General features: G+C 37.9%; 1 protein-coding gene across 14 annotated transcripts in view; it reads right to left on the bottom strand.

Annotated features, from left to right (window-relative positions):
• The window catches only part of KIF16B (kinesin family member 16B), a 153,043-nt gene that overhangs the window by 83,507 nt on the left and 56,581 nt on the right, over positions 1 to 12,955 (bottom strand). For all 14 annotated transcript variants that reach the window (XR_003924584.2, XR_003924585.2, XR_003924587.1 and 11 more), the window contains exons 13-14: positions 1,221 to 1,340; positions 603 to 654 (exon numbers count right to left, since the gene is read on the bottom strand). Coding sequence is in view for 8 of the 14 variants with exons in the window: in XM_030022323.2 (XP_029878183.1) it covers positions 603 to 654; positions 1,221 to 1,340 (172 nt within the window). In the remaining 6 variants the exon portion in view is untranslated. The remainder of the gene's footprint in view (positions 1 to 602; positions 655 to 1,220; positions 1,341 to 12,955) is intronic.

Raw genomic sequence — 12,955 nt, 5'->3', positions numbered from 1 at the left:
ATACTAAACTAAGTTATATGACTCTCAATCTCTCACCTGAGAGTTAAAGGATGCAGTTTATTTAATGAAACTGCCTTCAGTCAACATATGTGGCAGGGCAGTCCAGGTCTGGCAGTTAGTGGCTTTCATAAGAAGTGAATGAGAAAATCAGTACAAGAATCCCACCTACTTTTTAGCAACTTCCAGAATTTTCTTCAACTCAAATCTAAAGCCCAAAGACTACTTTAGGTATAACAATACAAAAATACTGTCATTATACAAAGGTTAAGAGAATGACTATGCAGTAACTGTGACAGGTGCTGTATGAAAAAGGATGGGATTTTTACACAATGCTATTTCAAAAGAACCAAGAAATAAATTAGTAACAAGTATATGGATATGAATAAATTTTAAGCCCACAAGCTATTCTAGAAGTCATGCTCCTTGAAGCAAATCCCATGTAATTCAGCTCTCAAATTTTCTAAAAGTTAAAATATCCAAGAACATACAGACAACAAACTGAAAAAGGGGAAAAAAAGTATGAAGCTTTGTTCACATATTGGGATGTTAGAAGAAGGAAAATCAGCTGAAGAAATAATGTAAAACAAAGCCAAATTCCATACCAATATCCTGTTCTGTCACAGCATCTTCTCTGCCAACATATGTTTGGCCCTCCTAATAAACAGAGAAACACACATTATTTTCAGTTGAAATCTCCCTTCCTCCCCCACAAAGATATGTTATCCTTCCACTTTCTCAGAATAACCTGAACAAAATATATGTTTAAACATACTTGAAAAAAAAGCAGGTAGCATTTTCGGAATGCTTTCATAGTCATTATTATACAATATTATTAGCAAATTCAAGTTTTAACTGTCCTGTGTAGAACCATCTTTGTAATTCTGGGGCAATTAATGTAGATTTGGATTTCAAGTCAAACTTTACAATGAGGTGAATGAAAAACAAATATCCATGCGTACAAATTTTAAACTTCTATCTCTGGTTAACCAGTTGACCCTCAGGATATACCTAAACAGTAAGTTAACAGATATTTTAATTGAATCAGTTGCAACCTCTAAAGAGCTTTTCTTACTCTAGCAGAGAAATGTAATGAGCTTTTCTTACTCTGGTGGATGAATGTAATGAGCACTACATTTAGACAGCAAATTAATGTTACAATTTGTCTACTGAAAAAAATCACAAGGCATATAAAGGCTATGGAAACACAGATGTGTATTTACCTTCAAGTGGTACAAGATGATACCAGTACTGAGCAGATCATCATCAATACCAATGAGATGAGGCAGTTCAGAATCTAACACCACACCTATCCCTTCTTTCCTCAGAGCCAAGGTTTGTTCCTGTAAGGGACAGAAATCTATTTATGAGGATATGCAAGAAGTACCGCTCTTCCTTCTCTTTCTAAACCAAGTTTAAAGTAACTTATTCTCTATAATATCACCCCCAAAAAAGCAGGCTTTTTCTTTTTTTTTTTTATGGTTTTTTTTACATTTTCAATGTGACTGTTTTATTTCCATTAAGTGTTCCAAGCTTGCTGTTCAGGAAATCTGTGAAGGTGTTATTTGAAAGAAACCAGACAAACAGGTGAATTATACCAGATAAGGAAGATCAATCAAGAGCATAACAAAGCACTGTTGTCTAAAAGCAAGCTACACACCACCTTGCATGAAGGTAAGGAGAACGTAAAACTCCTCAGAATTCAGTACAGCTAAGGAATAGAAAACTGAAAACTCTTTGACAATCCTTTAAATAAATTGAACCTTGCACAATAAAAACTCCAGACATCTGAAAACTCGGTAAGCCTAAGCAGTTAAAACATCATCCAATATAAGGGAAGCACTGACAACAGTAAATAAATGTAGGAAATATTTGCAGCATATAATTCCAATTTTTCAAAATTCCTTAGGGCTACATTGTACAGCCACCTGTAGGATAAAGCATCACTCAGCAAGACTACAAGTGGGACACTTCAACACTGGATAAAATATCATGCGATGTAGTACTGATCAGACAGCCTATGCAATAAATAAGAAATTAATTATAGCTTTGAAATAAGTTTTAGTACTTATGAAGATTATTTTTCAAGTTGAAACCAAACTCTATTGGCTTCTAGGCCTGGACGATAAAAGCAACAAAGACTTTGAACATGTACACCCACCACCTTTCAAATTCAATGCATTTTTCTAAGTAAAACAGCTAAGCCCTTACGAGCCAAGGAAGACTGACAACCCAGGAAGGAGAGGCAATGTCAGCAAGTACCACTTCTGTGTATTAAGGCGCACACATTTCTCCTAGTGCTAGTAAACACGGAAAGTAAGTTTTCTGACAGCATCGTGACTACTCCTTTTCCAAGTCATCAATATGCCTAATCTGAAGCCAAACAAGACACTACGCTGTTTGTAAGAAAAAAATAACAGATTGATTGTTATATGTATTTTTCCCTAGTACAGCAACCTGCAAATCTGAAGGAAGAAAACAGATTTCATATCTCATTTCCCTGTACAGTACAAAAAGTCATCAACATTGATACTGTTTAAAAAATTCTAAGTATGGATACACTTGGACAAGGCGAGATGATACAACGTACAAAAGACACTCCAAAATAAAACCAGGGAAATCCCACTCTGGTCATCGATGAATTAAAAAGTTCTCCAGCATTCAGAAAGCAAGAAAGAACCTGTGATTCATGTTGCCCTGCAGCTCTCTGACATTCAGACTGCATCCAGCTATTCCTTGATATTATAAAAGTGTCACCTTATAAAACCAAAAAATACAGCTTAAATCATTGTTCAAGTGAAAAAGTAATTTCAGTCAAAGATACCTATCACACATAAAGTATTTATTGAGTGGCATCTACTATTATACATAATCTATAATGTTCCCATATGACAAGGCTGAAGACTTAAAACACTGACGACTGGTGGCCATTTACACAACTGCTGGCACCTTTGGCCCAATGGAACTGATAAAATATTAAAAGCTGAACATTTTTTCCCCAGCATAACAAAGCATTTGCCAACATCCCTGACTGAGGAAACAGTAGTCATCCCAGGAGGCAAAGAAATTATCACTAGGTGAGAAAAATATCTCACAAATAATTAAGAATAAAGAAAAAAATCTTTCTTCATTTTCCAATCTTTAATACTTAACACATTTTTCCTATATTCAGAAATAAAGCACGAATAATTGTTATTTAAAATTGACACATTGCTTATTTTTTCAGATCTAAAATTAAAGAACACAAATTAATTGAGTTTCTAAACCCTTGTTTTGTAAATGACTACCATTCACACACAGAATGTATCCTGTTGATGGAACCATTGTAATAAATACAGTGGACAGAAGCTGTGATTAACTATGATTTTTCTTTCTTCAATACTTGCTGTAAATTCGCTTTTATCTTCAGATACAATTTACTAAAAATACTGAATCTTAATCAGATATCTGGAATAACTGCTTAACTTTAATCATTTGGCTTAAAATTTAATTCCAGATTCAAAAGCTTCCACAAGAACGACTCCAAATGCCAAACTGTGCCTTTTTGCCCCAAACCAAAATCACAGAAACCTCATAAACGATAGATCTTTACTACTTTCTCCCACAGTGAAATAATGAAGAGAAAAAGGCCAGAAAGAAGTAGCCAAATTGCCCTTCTTTCATCCTCGATGGCATAGGAAGGATGTTTCTAAAGGAGGACAGACCTCTTTTGAAATAAATTGAAGGTATGTAAGCTATTATAAGGCAGAGAAATTATTAGGTTTGAGCCCCAATTTGATTCACTTCCATTTGTGCAACACAATTTTAAGCAGCAGTAAATCCCTAAGTCAAATGACAAGAGCAGGAAAGGTCACTGTCCCTATTAGAAAATTACTAATTCAGAAAATGTGCAAAAACCTCAAGGTACAGTTTAAGAAATCTGAATGTACTGCACGCATCTTAGCTTGAATTATCCTTGAACAGAAAAGTGTACACGTACTCGCTCCATACTTAAGATGTGTTCATAAACTGTGGAATATAAAGAAAGCCAAGTATTATCCACAAAGGAGCACTCCAGTTAATATAAATGGCTACTGTGTGAGGAGAGAAAAGGAAAAAAAAAAAGAAAAAAAAAAAAAAGGTTTTCTTCTTTAGGAGCTCCTAGATCAAATGGGCTCATTTGAAGAGTAGAAACTCAGAAAATAATTCTGAGTCAGTACATAAGAAAACACTTTCTTGACTCAAAGTTAAAACAAGGGGATTATATTGTATATTTAAAGGACGGTCTCTCTGAATTCAGCTCTGACTCAGCAGTCAGAAATATCCTCATATAGTAAATTCATTAACACTTCTGTGAGAGGTACAACAACTACTATGAAATCTTATCCCTTGTGCACTGATGTAGCAGCCTTCTTACTCCAGCTACAGGAGGCATCGCATCCGCAGGTTCTTGTCCTCCTGGCAGACTTCAACCACCCCAACATCTGCTGGAAAAGTAGCATGATGAGCTGTAGGCAATCCGGGAGACTCCTGGAGTACATCAAAGATAAATTCTTAAGCCAGGTAAAAGACAGCCCTACCAGAGGGGATGTGATACTGGACCTGATGGTCACCAACGCAAGTAAACTAATCAGTGACATCAAGATTGGAGGCAGCCTGGGCTGCAGTGATCACACACTGGTGGAGTTCACAGTCCTGAGGGATATGGGTCAGGCAAAGAGTAAAGTCAGGACCCTGAATTTTATGAAAGCAAAATTCCAGCTGTTCAAGGAGTTAGTCAATAGGACCCCCTGGGAAACTGCCCTCAGGGACAAGGGAGCAGAACAGAGCTGGCAGATCCAGGTGTAAGAAATCAGGAAAGGTAGGCAAGAGACCAGCATGGATGAGTCTAGACCTGCTGGTCAAACTAAAACGCAAGAAAGAAGTGCACAGGCAGTGCAAGCAGGGACAGGTATCCTAGGAAGAGTATAGGGACGCTGCCCAGTTTTGTAGGAATGGGGTCAGGAAAGCCAAGGCGTGGCTGGAGCTGAACTTGGCAAGGTATGCAAAGAATAAGGTGGGCTTCTATAGGTATGTCAGCCAGAAAAGGAAGGTCAAAAGAAGGTGTACCACCCAATGAACATGACTGACAAACTGGTAACAACAGATGAGAAGAAGGCTGAGGTACTCAAAAACTTTTTTTCCTCAGTCTTCACTGGCAACCTCTCCTTCCACACCTCTCAAGTAGATGAACCACATGACAGGGACTGGGGGAGCAAAGTCACTCCCACTGTAAGAAAAGATCAGGTTCATGACCACCTGGGGAACCCGAACATACATAAGTCCATGGGACCTGACAAGATGCATCCCAGAGTCCCGAGGGAACTGACTGATGTAGTTACCAAGCTACTCTCCATGACATTTGAAAAGTCACGGCAGTCAGGTGAAGTCCCTGGTGACTGGAAAAAGGGAAACATTGCGCCCATTTTTAAAAAGGGTAGAAAGGAGGACCCTGGAAACTACCAATCTGTCAGCCTCACGTCTGTGCCTGTTAAGATCATGGAACAGATCCTCCTAGAAGCTATGCTAAGGCACATGGAGGCCAGCAACGTGATTCAAGACAGCCAGCATGGCTTCATCAAGGGCAAGTCTTGCCTGACCAACCTAGTGGCCTTCCATGATGAAGTGTCTACATCAGTGGACAAGGGAAGAGCTGCAGATGTAGTCTATCTGGGCTTCTGTAAGGCTTTTGACACGGTCCCCCACAACATTCTTCTCTCTAAATTGGAGAGATATGGATTTGATGGGTGGACTGTTTGGTGGAAGAGAAATTACTTGGATGGTCACATCCAGACGGTAGTGGTCAACGGCCCAATGTCCAGATGGAGATCGGTGACAAGTGGTGTCCCTCAGAGTCTGTATTGGGACCAGTACTGTTCAATATCTTCATCAATGACATGGACAGCGGGATCGAGCGCCCCCTCAGCAAGTCTGCAGATGACACCAAGCTGTGTGCTGCAGTTGACGCGCCTGAGTGTTGGGACGCCATCCAGAGGGACCTGGACGAGCTCGAGAAGTGGGCCCATGTGAACCTCATAAGGTTCAACAAGGCCAAGTGCAGGGTCCTGCCTCTGGGTCGGGGCAACCCCCGGTATCAATACAGGCTTGGGGGATGAAGGGACTGAGAGCAGCCCTGCCGAGAAGGACTTGGGGGTACCGGTGGGTGAAAAGCTGGACGTGAGCCGACAACGTGCGCTCGCAGCCCAGAAGACCATTCGTATTCTGGGCCGCATCAAAAGAAGCGAGGCCAGCAGGTCGAGGGAGGCGATTCTGCCCCTCTACTCCACTCTGGTGAGACTCCACCTGGAGTACTGAATCCAGCTCTGGAGCCCTCGGTACAGGAAAGACATGGACCTGTTGGAGTGGCTCCAGAGGAGGGCCACAAAAATGGTCAGGGGGATGGAACACCTCTCCTATGAAGAAAGCCTGAGAGAGTTAGGGTTATTCAGCCCGGAGAAGAGAAGGCTCCAGGGAGACCTTACTGCAGCCTTTCAATACCTAAAGGGGGCTCATAAGAAAACTGGGGACAAACTTTTTAGCGGGGCCTGTTGTGACAGGACAAGGGGTAATGGTTTTAAACTAAAAGAGGGTAGGTTTTGACTAGATATAAGGAAGACATTTTTTACAATGAGGGTGGTGAAACACTGGCACAAGTTGCCCAGAGAGGTGGTAGATGCCCCATCCCTGGAAACATTCCAGGTCAGGTTGGACGGGGCTCTGAGCAACCTGATCTCGTTGAAGATGTCCCTACTCATTGCAGGGGGGTTGGACGAGATGACCTTTAAAGGTCCCTTCCAACCCAAACTATTCTATGATTCTATGATTAAGTTTGCTACATTAACCGATACAGACGCATCTCCAAGCTTGCAGCTAAGATACGTTCCAGCAGTTTAAAAACAAAATGTTCATGTAAAGAACTTATTTGAGCCTATGAGTTAATTTTCACCACATACAACTGCCCATGATAAAGAACACCTTTATGATATATAGGATTTCTTTAAATGTATTTATATATGTATGAATACAAACACACACGAAAATGGAATCACACAAGTTTACTTTTTAGCCAACAAGATACTGAATTAAATTAAAAAAAGAAAACGAGCCCAAAAGACATTTCTAACATTCCTTGACCAATCTACCAGTAGAGTGATCTACCAGTAGAGTGAAAACATATGCTGCTACTGGCCCAGCACATATTAAAGAGTACACGTAAGCAGCACACTGCCATTTTAATGAACAGAACCTATTGGAGGAGTTTAATTTCTGTTACACTTTCCAATGCAAAAAGTCCATTCTTTTATTTAAATATTGAACAGTTAGCTGCTGGCACACAGTCCTGAGAATACACTGTGCAGACACTTTCAGTAAAACATAACATTACGCTGGCTAAGTAAATTGTCCAGATGTCTATATTTAAATTATGCAAAAATGCGTAATACCAAATTAAAGAAATTATGGGTGAAAATGTGCAACGGCAAAAGTCTTTGCATTAATATTTAACCAGACTATACTAGAGCAGATTCTTACGCTAACAGGTACTTTGGGTGCATTTCATTTCATTGAAAATATGCTATTATATCCTGAGTTCACAAAAATGTCTGAAGATACTCAGTGGCCCAGCACTAACATTAAGTCCTCTATAAAATACATAGATGTAAACTGTACACAAGGGAAGTGCTTAATTCTTAGTTGGTTTTCCTCCAATTATGTATTCAGTCCACTTTGTGTTCCCTTTAAATCACTATAAACAAATGTTTCATACCTACAGAAAAAAATATTCCATACCGCTCAGAATTCAAAGGCACCTAAAAATGTTCACTTCCAAACCCAGCAGATACATGGTATTAAAGAGGCTATGCAAACAGTGAGAAAAAGAAATATGGATGAAGCAGCCTCAGCTGGTCACTCCATAATCAAGGTGGGTGAAAAAAACCCAGGACTTCATTCACTGAAGTCAGAAATTTATATATACTTCATCCCAGAATGGCGAAACATTAGATGACTTAATATTACAGTTCCATTGCAGAAGTTTTGGACAAGTCCAAAGCTGAGGGTTGTACTACTGAATTACAACAAAAGAGATATACCTATACCAGGCAAACCCAGTTCATGCATGTGTGCTCTAAGAGGGCTACACTGATTGCATTTCCAGAGTTAACCCTTTCAAAAAAGAGAAGATGAGGCTTAACTGCAGGGCAGGACCATGATGAATGTGTACAAAACCTGAGCAGGGGGAATTCCCAAACAAGCAGTGCTCACTTGCGGTCTCTTATACGAGGGAGTAGAAAAGAGAATTATTCAGCAGGAGTTCAAAACCAAAAAGCAAACCCTTGTTAAACTGAAGGACGCTGCAGACATCAGTAATTTACACAGATGCAAGAAATGAACTCAAGAAATGGTGAGAAAAGGAAAGGAGGTACTTGTGGACAAAGGCATAGGGTATCCATCACCTGTGGTTCCATAACTCCAACAACTGCAGACACAAAAAGCATGGGAAGTTTTCTGGGGAAGGATTGCTATCTGTTTGCTCTGTTTTATGGTCCACAATCGAGTACTGTTGAATAAACCCTACTTCACCTACAGGGGTATTTAATCTGAACCAGTGTAGTTTTTCTTTAACAAGGGCACAAAGGACAAGAATGTTTGAAGTTCGATTTAAAACCAGATTTCCTAGTGTCTTAAGGTGTATCATCAGCAAACATACCTTACAAATTTGTGTTACGAATAAAAATTCTCAGTCCCTATTGACTCCTGCTAATTTTTTACTTTAAAAAATTCTTACAGCAATGAGTTCTTTAGATACTACGCACAAAAATCAACATAAGAAAATATTTCTTATTCACATTTACTGCTTTTTTGTTACAATGAATTGCTCTGACACCCTAACTATATTATCCAATAATCAGGAACTCAGATCAACAAAATATTATCTTATTATTGTATGCATCATCTGTGCATTCTACAGAAGTCTAATTTATCTTTAGAGTTACAAAATTTTCCAAATATGTCATTGGGATATGTAATGCTTTTATTATTCCTGTATTAACCTGCATACAGTGGTACATTCATGCATTCATCTACGTTAATCAAATACTCTTGTGAAATATGAAAGCTTTCAGTGCAAATGAAAAAATACTGGTTTTCATCATGTTTCCCCCTGCCTTCTTTTCCAACTGGGGAATATTTTGCTTACTTATCTAAGACAGACGATCCTCCAGCATGCAGTTCCTTTCTAATGTAAGCTTTAAAAATGTTGTTTGCAAATATATTAAATTCCATATGGCATTGATAAACAATAACTGTCCTTCATGAAAACGCCTCTAACTTTGGTGTTGGACTTCAACTTGCACACAATTCTGCATGACTCATGTAATTGCTAAAGCCTCAAGTCTGATGCAAAACCCACAAAGCATTTCTATTGCATGTTCTTTGATGTTTGAGCAATGCTTGCAAAACAGCAACCTGCTACTAAGTCAAAAGTCTACATAAGAGCTCTGACAAAAGCCAGTCTTGTAAACTCAACTATGCAACAAGTTCACCACCCTTGTATAAAACAGCTGTAGACTATGGCCCAGTTCCATCTCCACATTATTTCTTTTCCCTTCTAAATACAAACTTTCTAACTGATGTTTTCCACTCAAAGCTTATTCCCATTATTTGGGTGGTACAGTCCTAATGTTTGGAGAGATTTTTAATGGATTAAAAATAGCAGGATTTAAGAGGAATACACTGCAGACAGACTTCTGTTTGTTTCTATTTACAGAAATTATCTGAATAATTCTAGATATAATTCTTCTGAAAGAAAAGTGCTACATAAACAGATGGATGACTACTCTGAATTTTCAAATGCATTACATGATAATTATTATATTTATAAAGAAGACACAGCCAATGAAGTTGCACTCACAATATTAAGAGGCAAGCATACTAAAATTTTAGTAAAGTTGCCAGTAAGCCCTGCAAAACACAAGAAAGCTTACTTGATTAGTTCTGTAATTTAAACAACATTTCAGGAATTTTACCTCTGCTTAAAACACCAGCAATGTTTCTCCTGCCTGAAGGGGAAGAGCTGAAAGTGACTTCCTATGTTACAAAGTGCACTTCCCAAACACCATAATAAATAATTTTATAGATTACACTCAGACCCTCATCTTACATAATGTAAATTGTTTTCAAATATATGGTCTGAACTTACTAATAGTCAGTTCATACTTGTGTATTTTGCATCACTATTGACATTCAGCTGAAATAATTATTTTCCTTCTCCAACATGTATTCATTGATATAGTTACTGACAGCAGTCATATCCAATCTCCTTATTGTGGTTATACCAGGCCAAACTCCAAACATCTCCTTTCATATGAGCAGGCTCACCATACCCAGGCATTTAACACACCCCCTCTCAAGGTCATCTTCCTTGACCTTGATGACTTATACGCCACATTGCCAGTGTATATGCAATTTTGCCAGCACCATGTACAACAGCACCCCTATTTTCCACTCACTGCACAAAACATCTACCTAATCCTTCCAAGATTCATTTGTCTTTCATGCAGGCGTACTATCTCATGACAGTAAAGTCTCCCCTTCCATGGTGTACTAAGTTCTTATTAGTCCCAATGATTTTGCACTGCAAACTATTTACCATCAATCATCCTTTTATTATTCTAATCCTTAGAGTCATCCCATCCTCTGTGAGATGCTCTGCTAGACAAATTACATCTCCCAGCTTTAATATCAGCAAACTTCACCAGTTAACTCACCTAAAGAAATCATTAAACATGATCAAGCCCAAAAATGAGCTCTAACGCCACCTCCCAAAAAAACCGCTACTACCAACTTTCCTCCCCTTCCAGTACCGCCGCTTCCATCACATACTCTGTATAACCATTTTTATTTTATTTAAATTCTAATCTCCACAATACCCAAATAAAGAAATAGCTTCCTATGTGGTCCAGGGTCAAATGCTTTACCAGCATCCACAGAGATGAGAACCAGTCCTACAGCTGTTTCTAGCAGGGATCACTGATGGACAGAACCACACCCAGCACACACTGAGCAGAGAAACCTGGACCAGCTAGCTCTAGAAACAAATCACAGACTATAGACAACATTATAAATACTAATTAGATAGGAAATGACTATTTAAAAAACAACAGATTTACAGGGAAGAAGGTAGTTATGATTGTTCCAATTTTTGAAAGACATATGGCAGAAATAAATATACTAGTTTAAAGAAGTCTTCACAAGAAAAGCATTCCTTAAAATTAAAGTCTCCTCACTAGTCCAAGAAATATAAGCCATTCAGGAGCCACTATTAGTCAAGGTTTTGAGTCCCTCCATAATTTACTTCAGTATAAAGAACATAGGTCAGAGTAGCAGTTCTGAATTTAACATTTGCATTTAGCTTTAAGCGTTTAGTTCCACTAGGTAGTATTTTAGCAGACTATTTTTCTTTCATTTCACTTTGAGAACGGAGTTTATAACGACATTTCTGGTAACTGACAAAGGTGGAACCACCTTACTTTTTCCCCAGAAATAATGTGCTAGGTTTTACTAGGTCAGTGACAGCAAATACAAGTTGTCACTTACATGAAGTTTTTAATGCAAATTAAAGGACTATTAAAAGGTCAGAAACCACAAAAAATATATTCCTTTTGATCTCGAGGCAAACATTTGAGGATGCTACAAAAAGACAGAATGAAGTGCCCTTTAAAAACTATCAGTTTGATTTTGTGTACCCAAAGTATAAAATAATTGGTGCTTTAAGCTGGCACAAAAGGCATTAGCAACTGGTTGCTAATGAAGCAACTGGTTACATCATGAAGCAACTAGGATTGTTGATACTCTTCTTTTGTAAAGCTGGTAAACTCAGTTGGGGGAACTAAACTTTTCTTAGCAACTATACACATCTTCCCTTAATTCAGATTCCAGTGAAATAAACCCTATCTAAACACAAACTCAAATTCTATCATTAACAGTATACAAGATATACATATGTAAATATAAATACAAATAAAAACTGTATATATATACACAGTATATTGTCAATTGACTTGAATTCTCTAAATTGCAGCATTTACAGTAAAACGATTGAAAGCCAGGAAGAGAGAGACAGGAAATGCCCATGCCTTTTAATTACATTTAATGAAATTACAGTTTATTTCACAATTTTAACAATTAAATAAAAATGAACAAGTCATTGTCATTTGCAATAGTCCAATATAGCAATTTAAGTGATTTAAAGAACAGCATAAGAGGACGCCAAATGCTTGAACTGTAATTGTAATAGAAGGACCTCAATTTTAATTAGAAACAGTAATGAATCCTATGTATAGATGCCAAACAAGATCAAAGTGTCTATTAAAAAAAAAAAAAGTAGGTCAAACAAAGAGGATAAACACACATAAAAAAAGGAGAAAGGGTAAGATGACAAGAATATAATTCCCAAAATATAATCACAAGAAACAGGTATGATTTGTATCAAAGGGAATTGTCCTTTAAAAATAAAATAAAAACAACCTATACTGAGAAATCTATAATCTGGCATCAGTCCCTAACACTAAGGCCGAAAGAAATATCATCTCCAATAACAAAAAAGAATACTTAAATCATATTTCACAGCCAAGACAGACATTCCAAATACTGACATAAGGGTAAAGTTCCCATTACGTTTTTTATAAATTCAACTAAAATTGAATGGAAAAAAAAAATCAGAAGGGAGCAATCTCTTGCACTGTATGTAATATAGACTACAGTATATAATGGCATTCTTGGCAGAGTGCAGTTTTGCCAGATTTGAGTATTTTTAAAATTTAGGGCCCATTTAGCCAATGAGAGTAAACTAGCACAGCTTTGCCAACTACTAACACAAAATAACACTTCCTTTAAAGATACAAACCTGCTGTATCTTTAGGGAGAATATGCAAAGCAATCT

This window comes from Aquila chrysaetos, chromosome 8 (assembly GCF_900496995.4).
Source record: "Aquila chrysaetos chrysaetos chromosome 8, bAquChr1.4, whole genome shotgun sequence".
NCBI classification, from domain to species: Eukaryota; Metazoa; Chordata; class Aves; order Accipitriformes; family Accipitridae; genus Aquila; species Aquila chrysaetos.
This window is presented reverse-complemented; position numbering and strand designations above follow the sequence as displayed.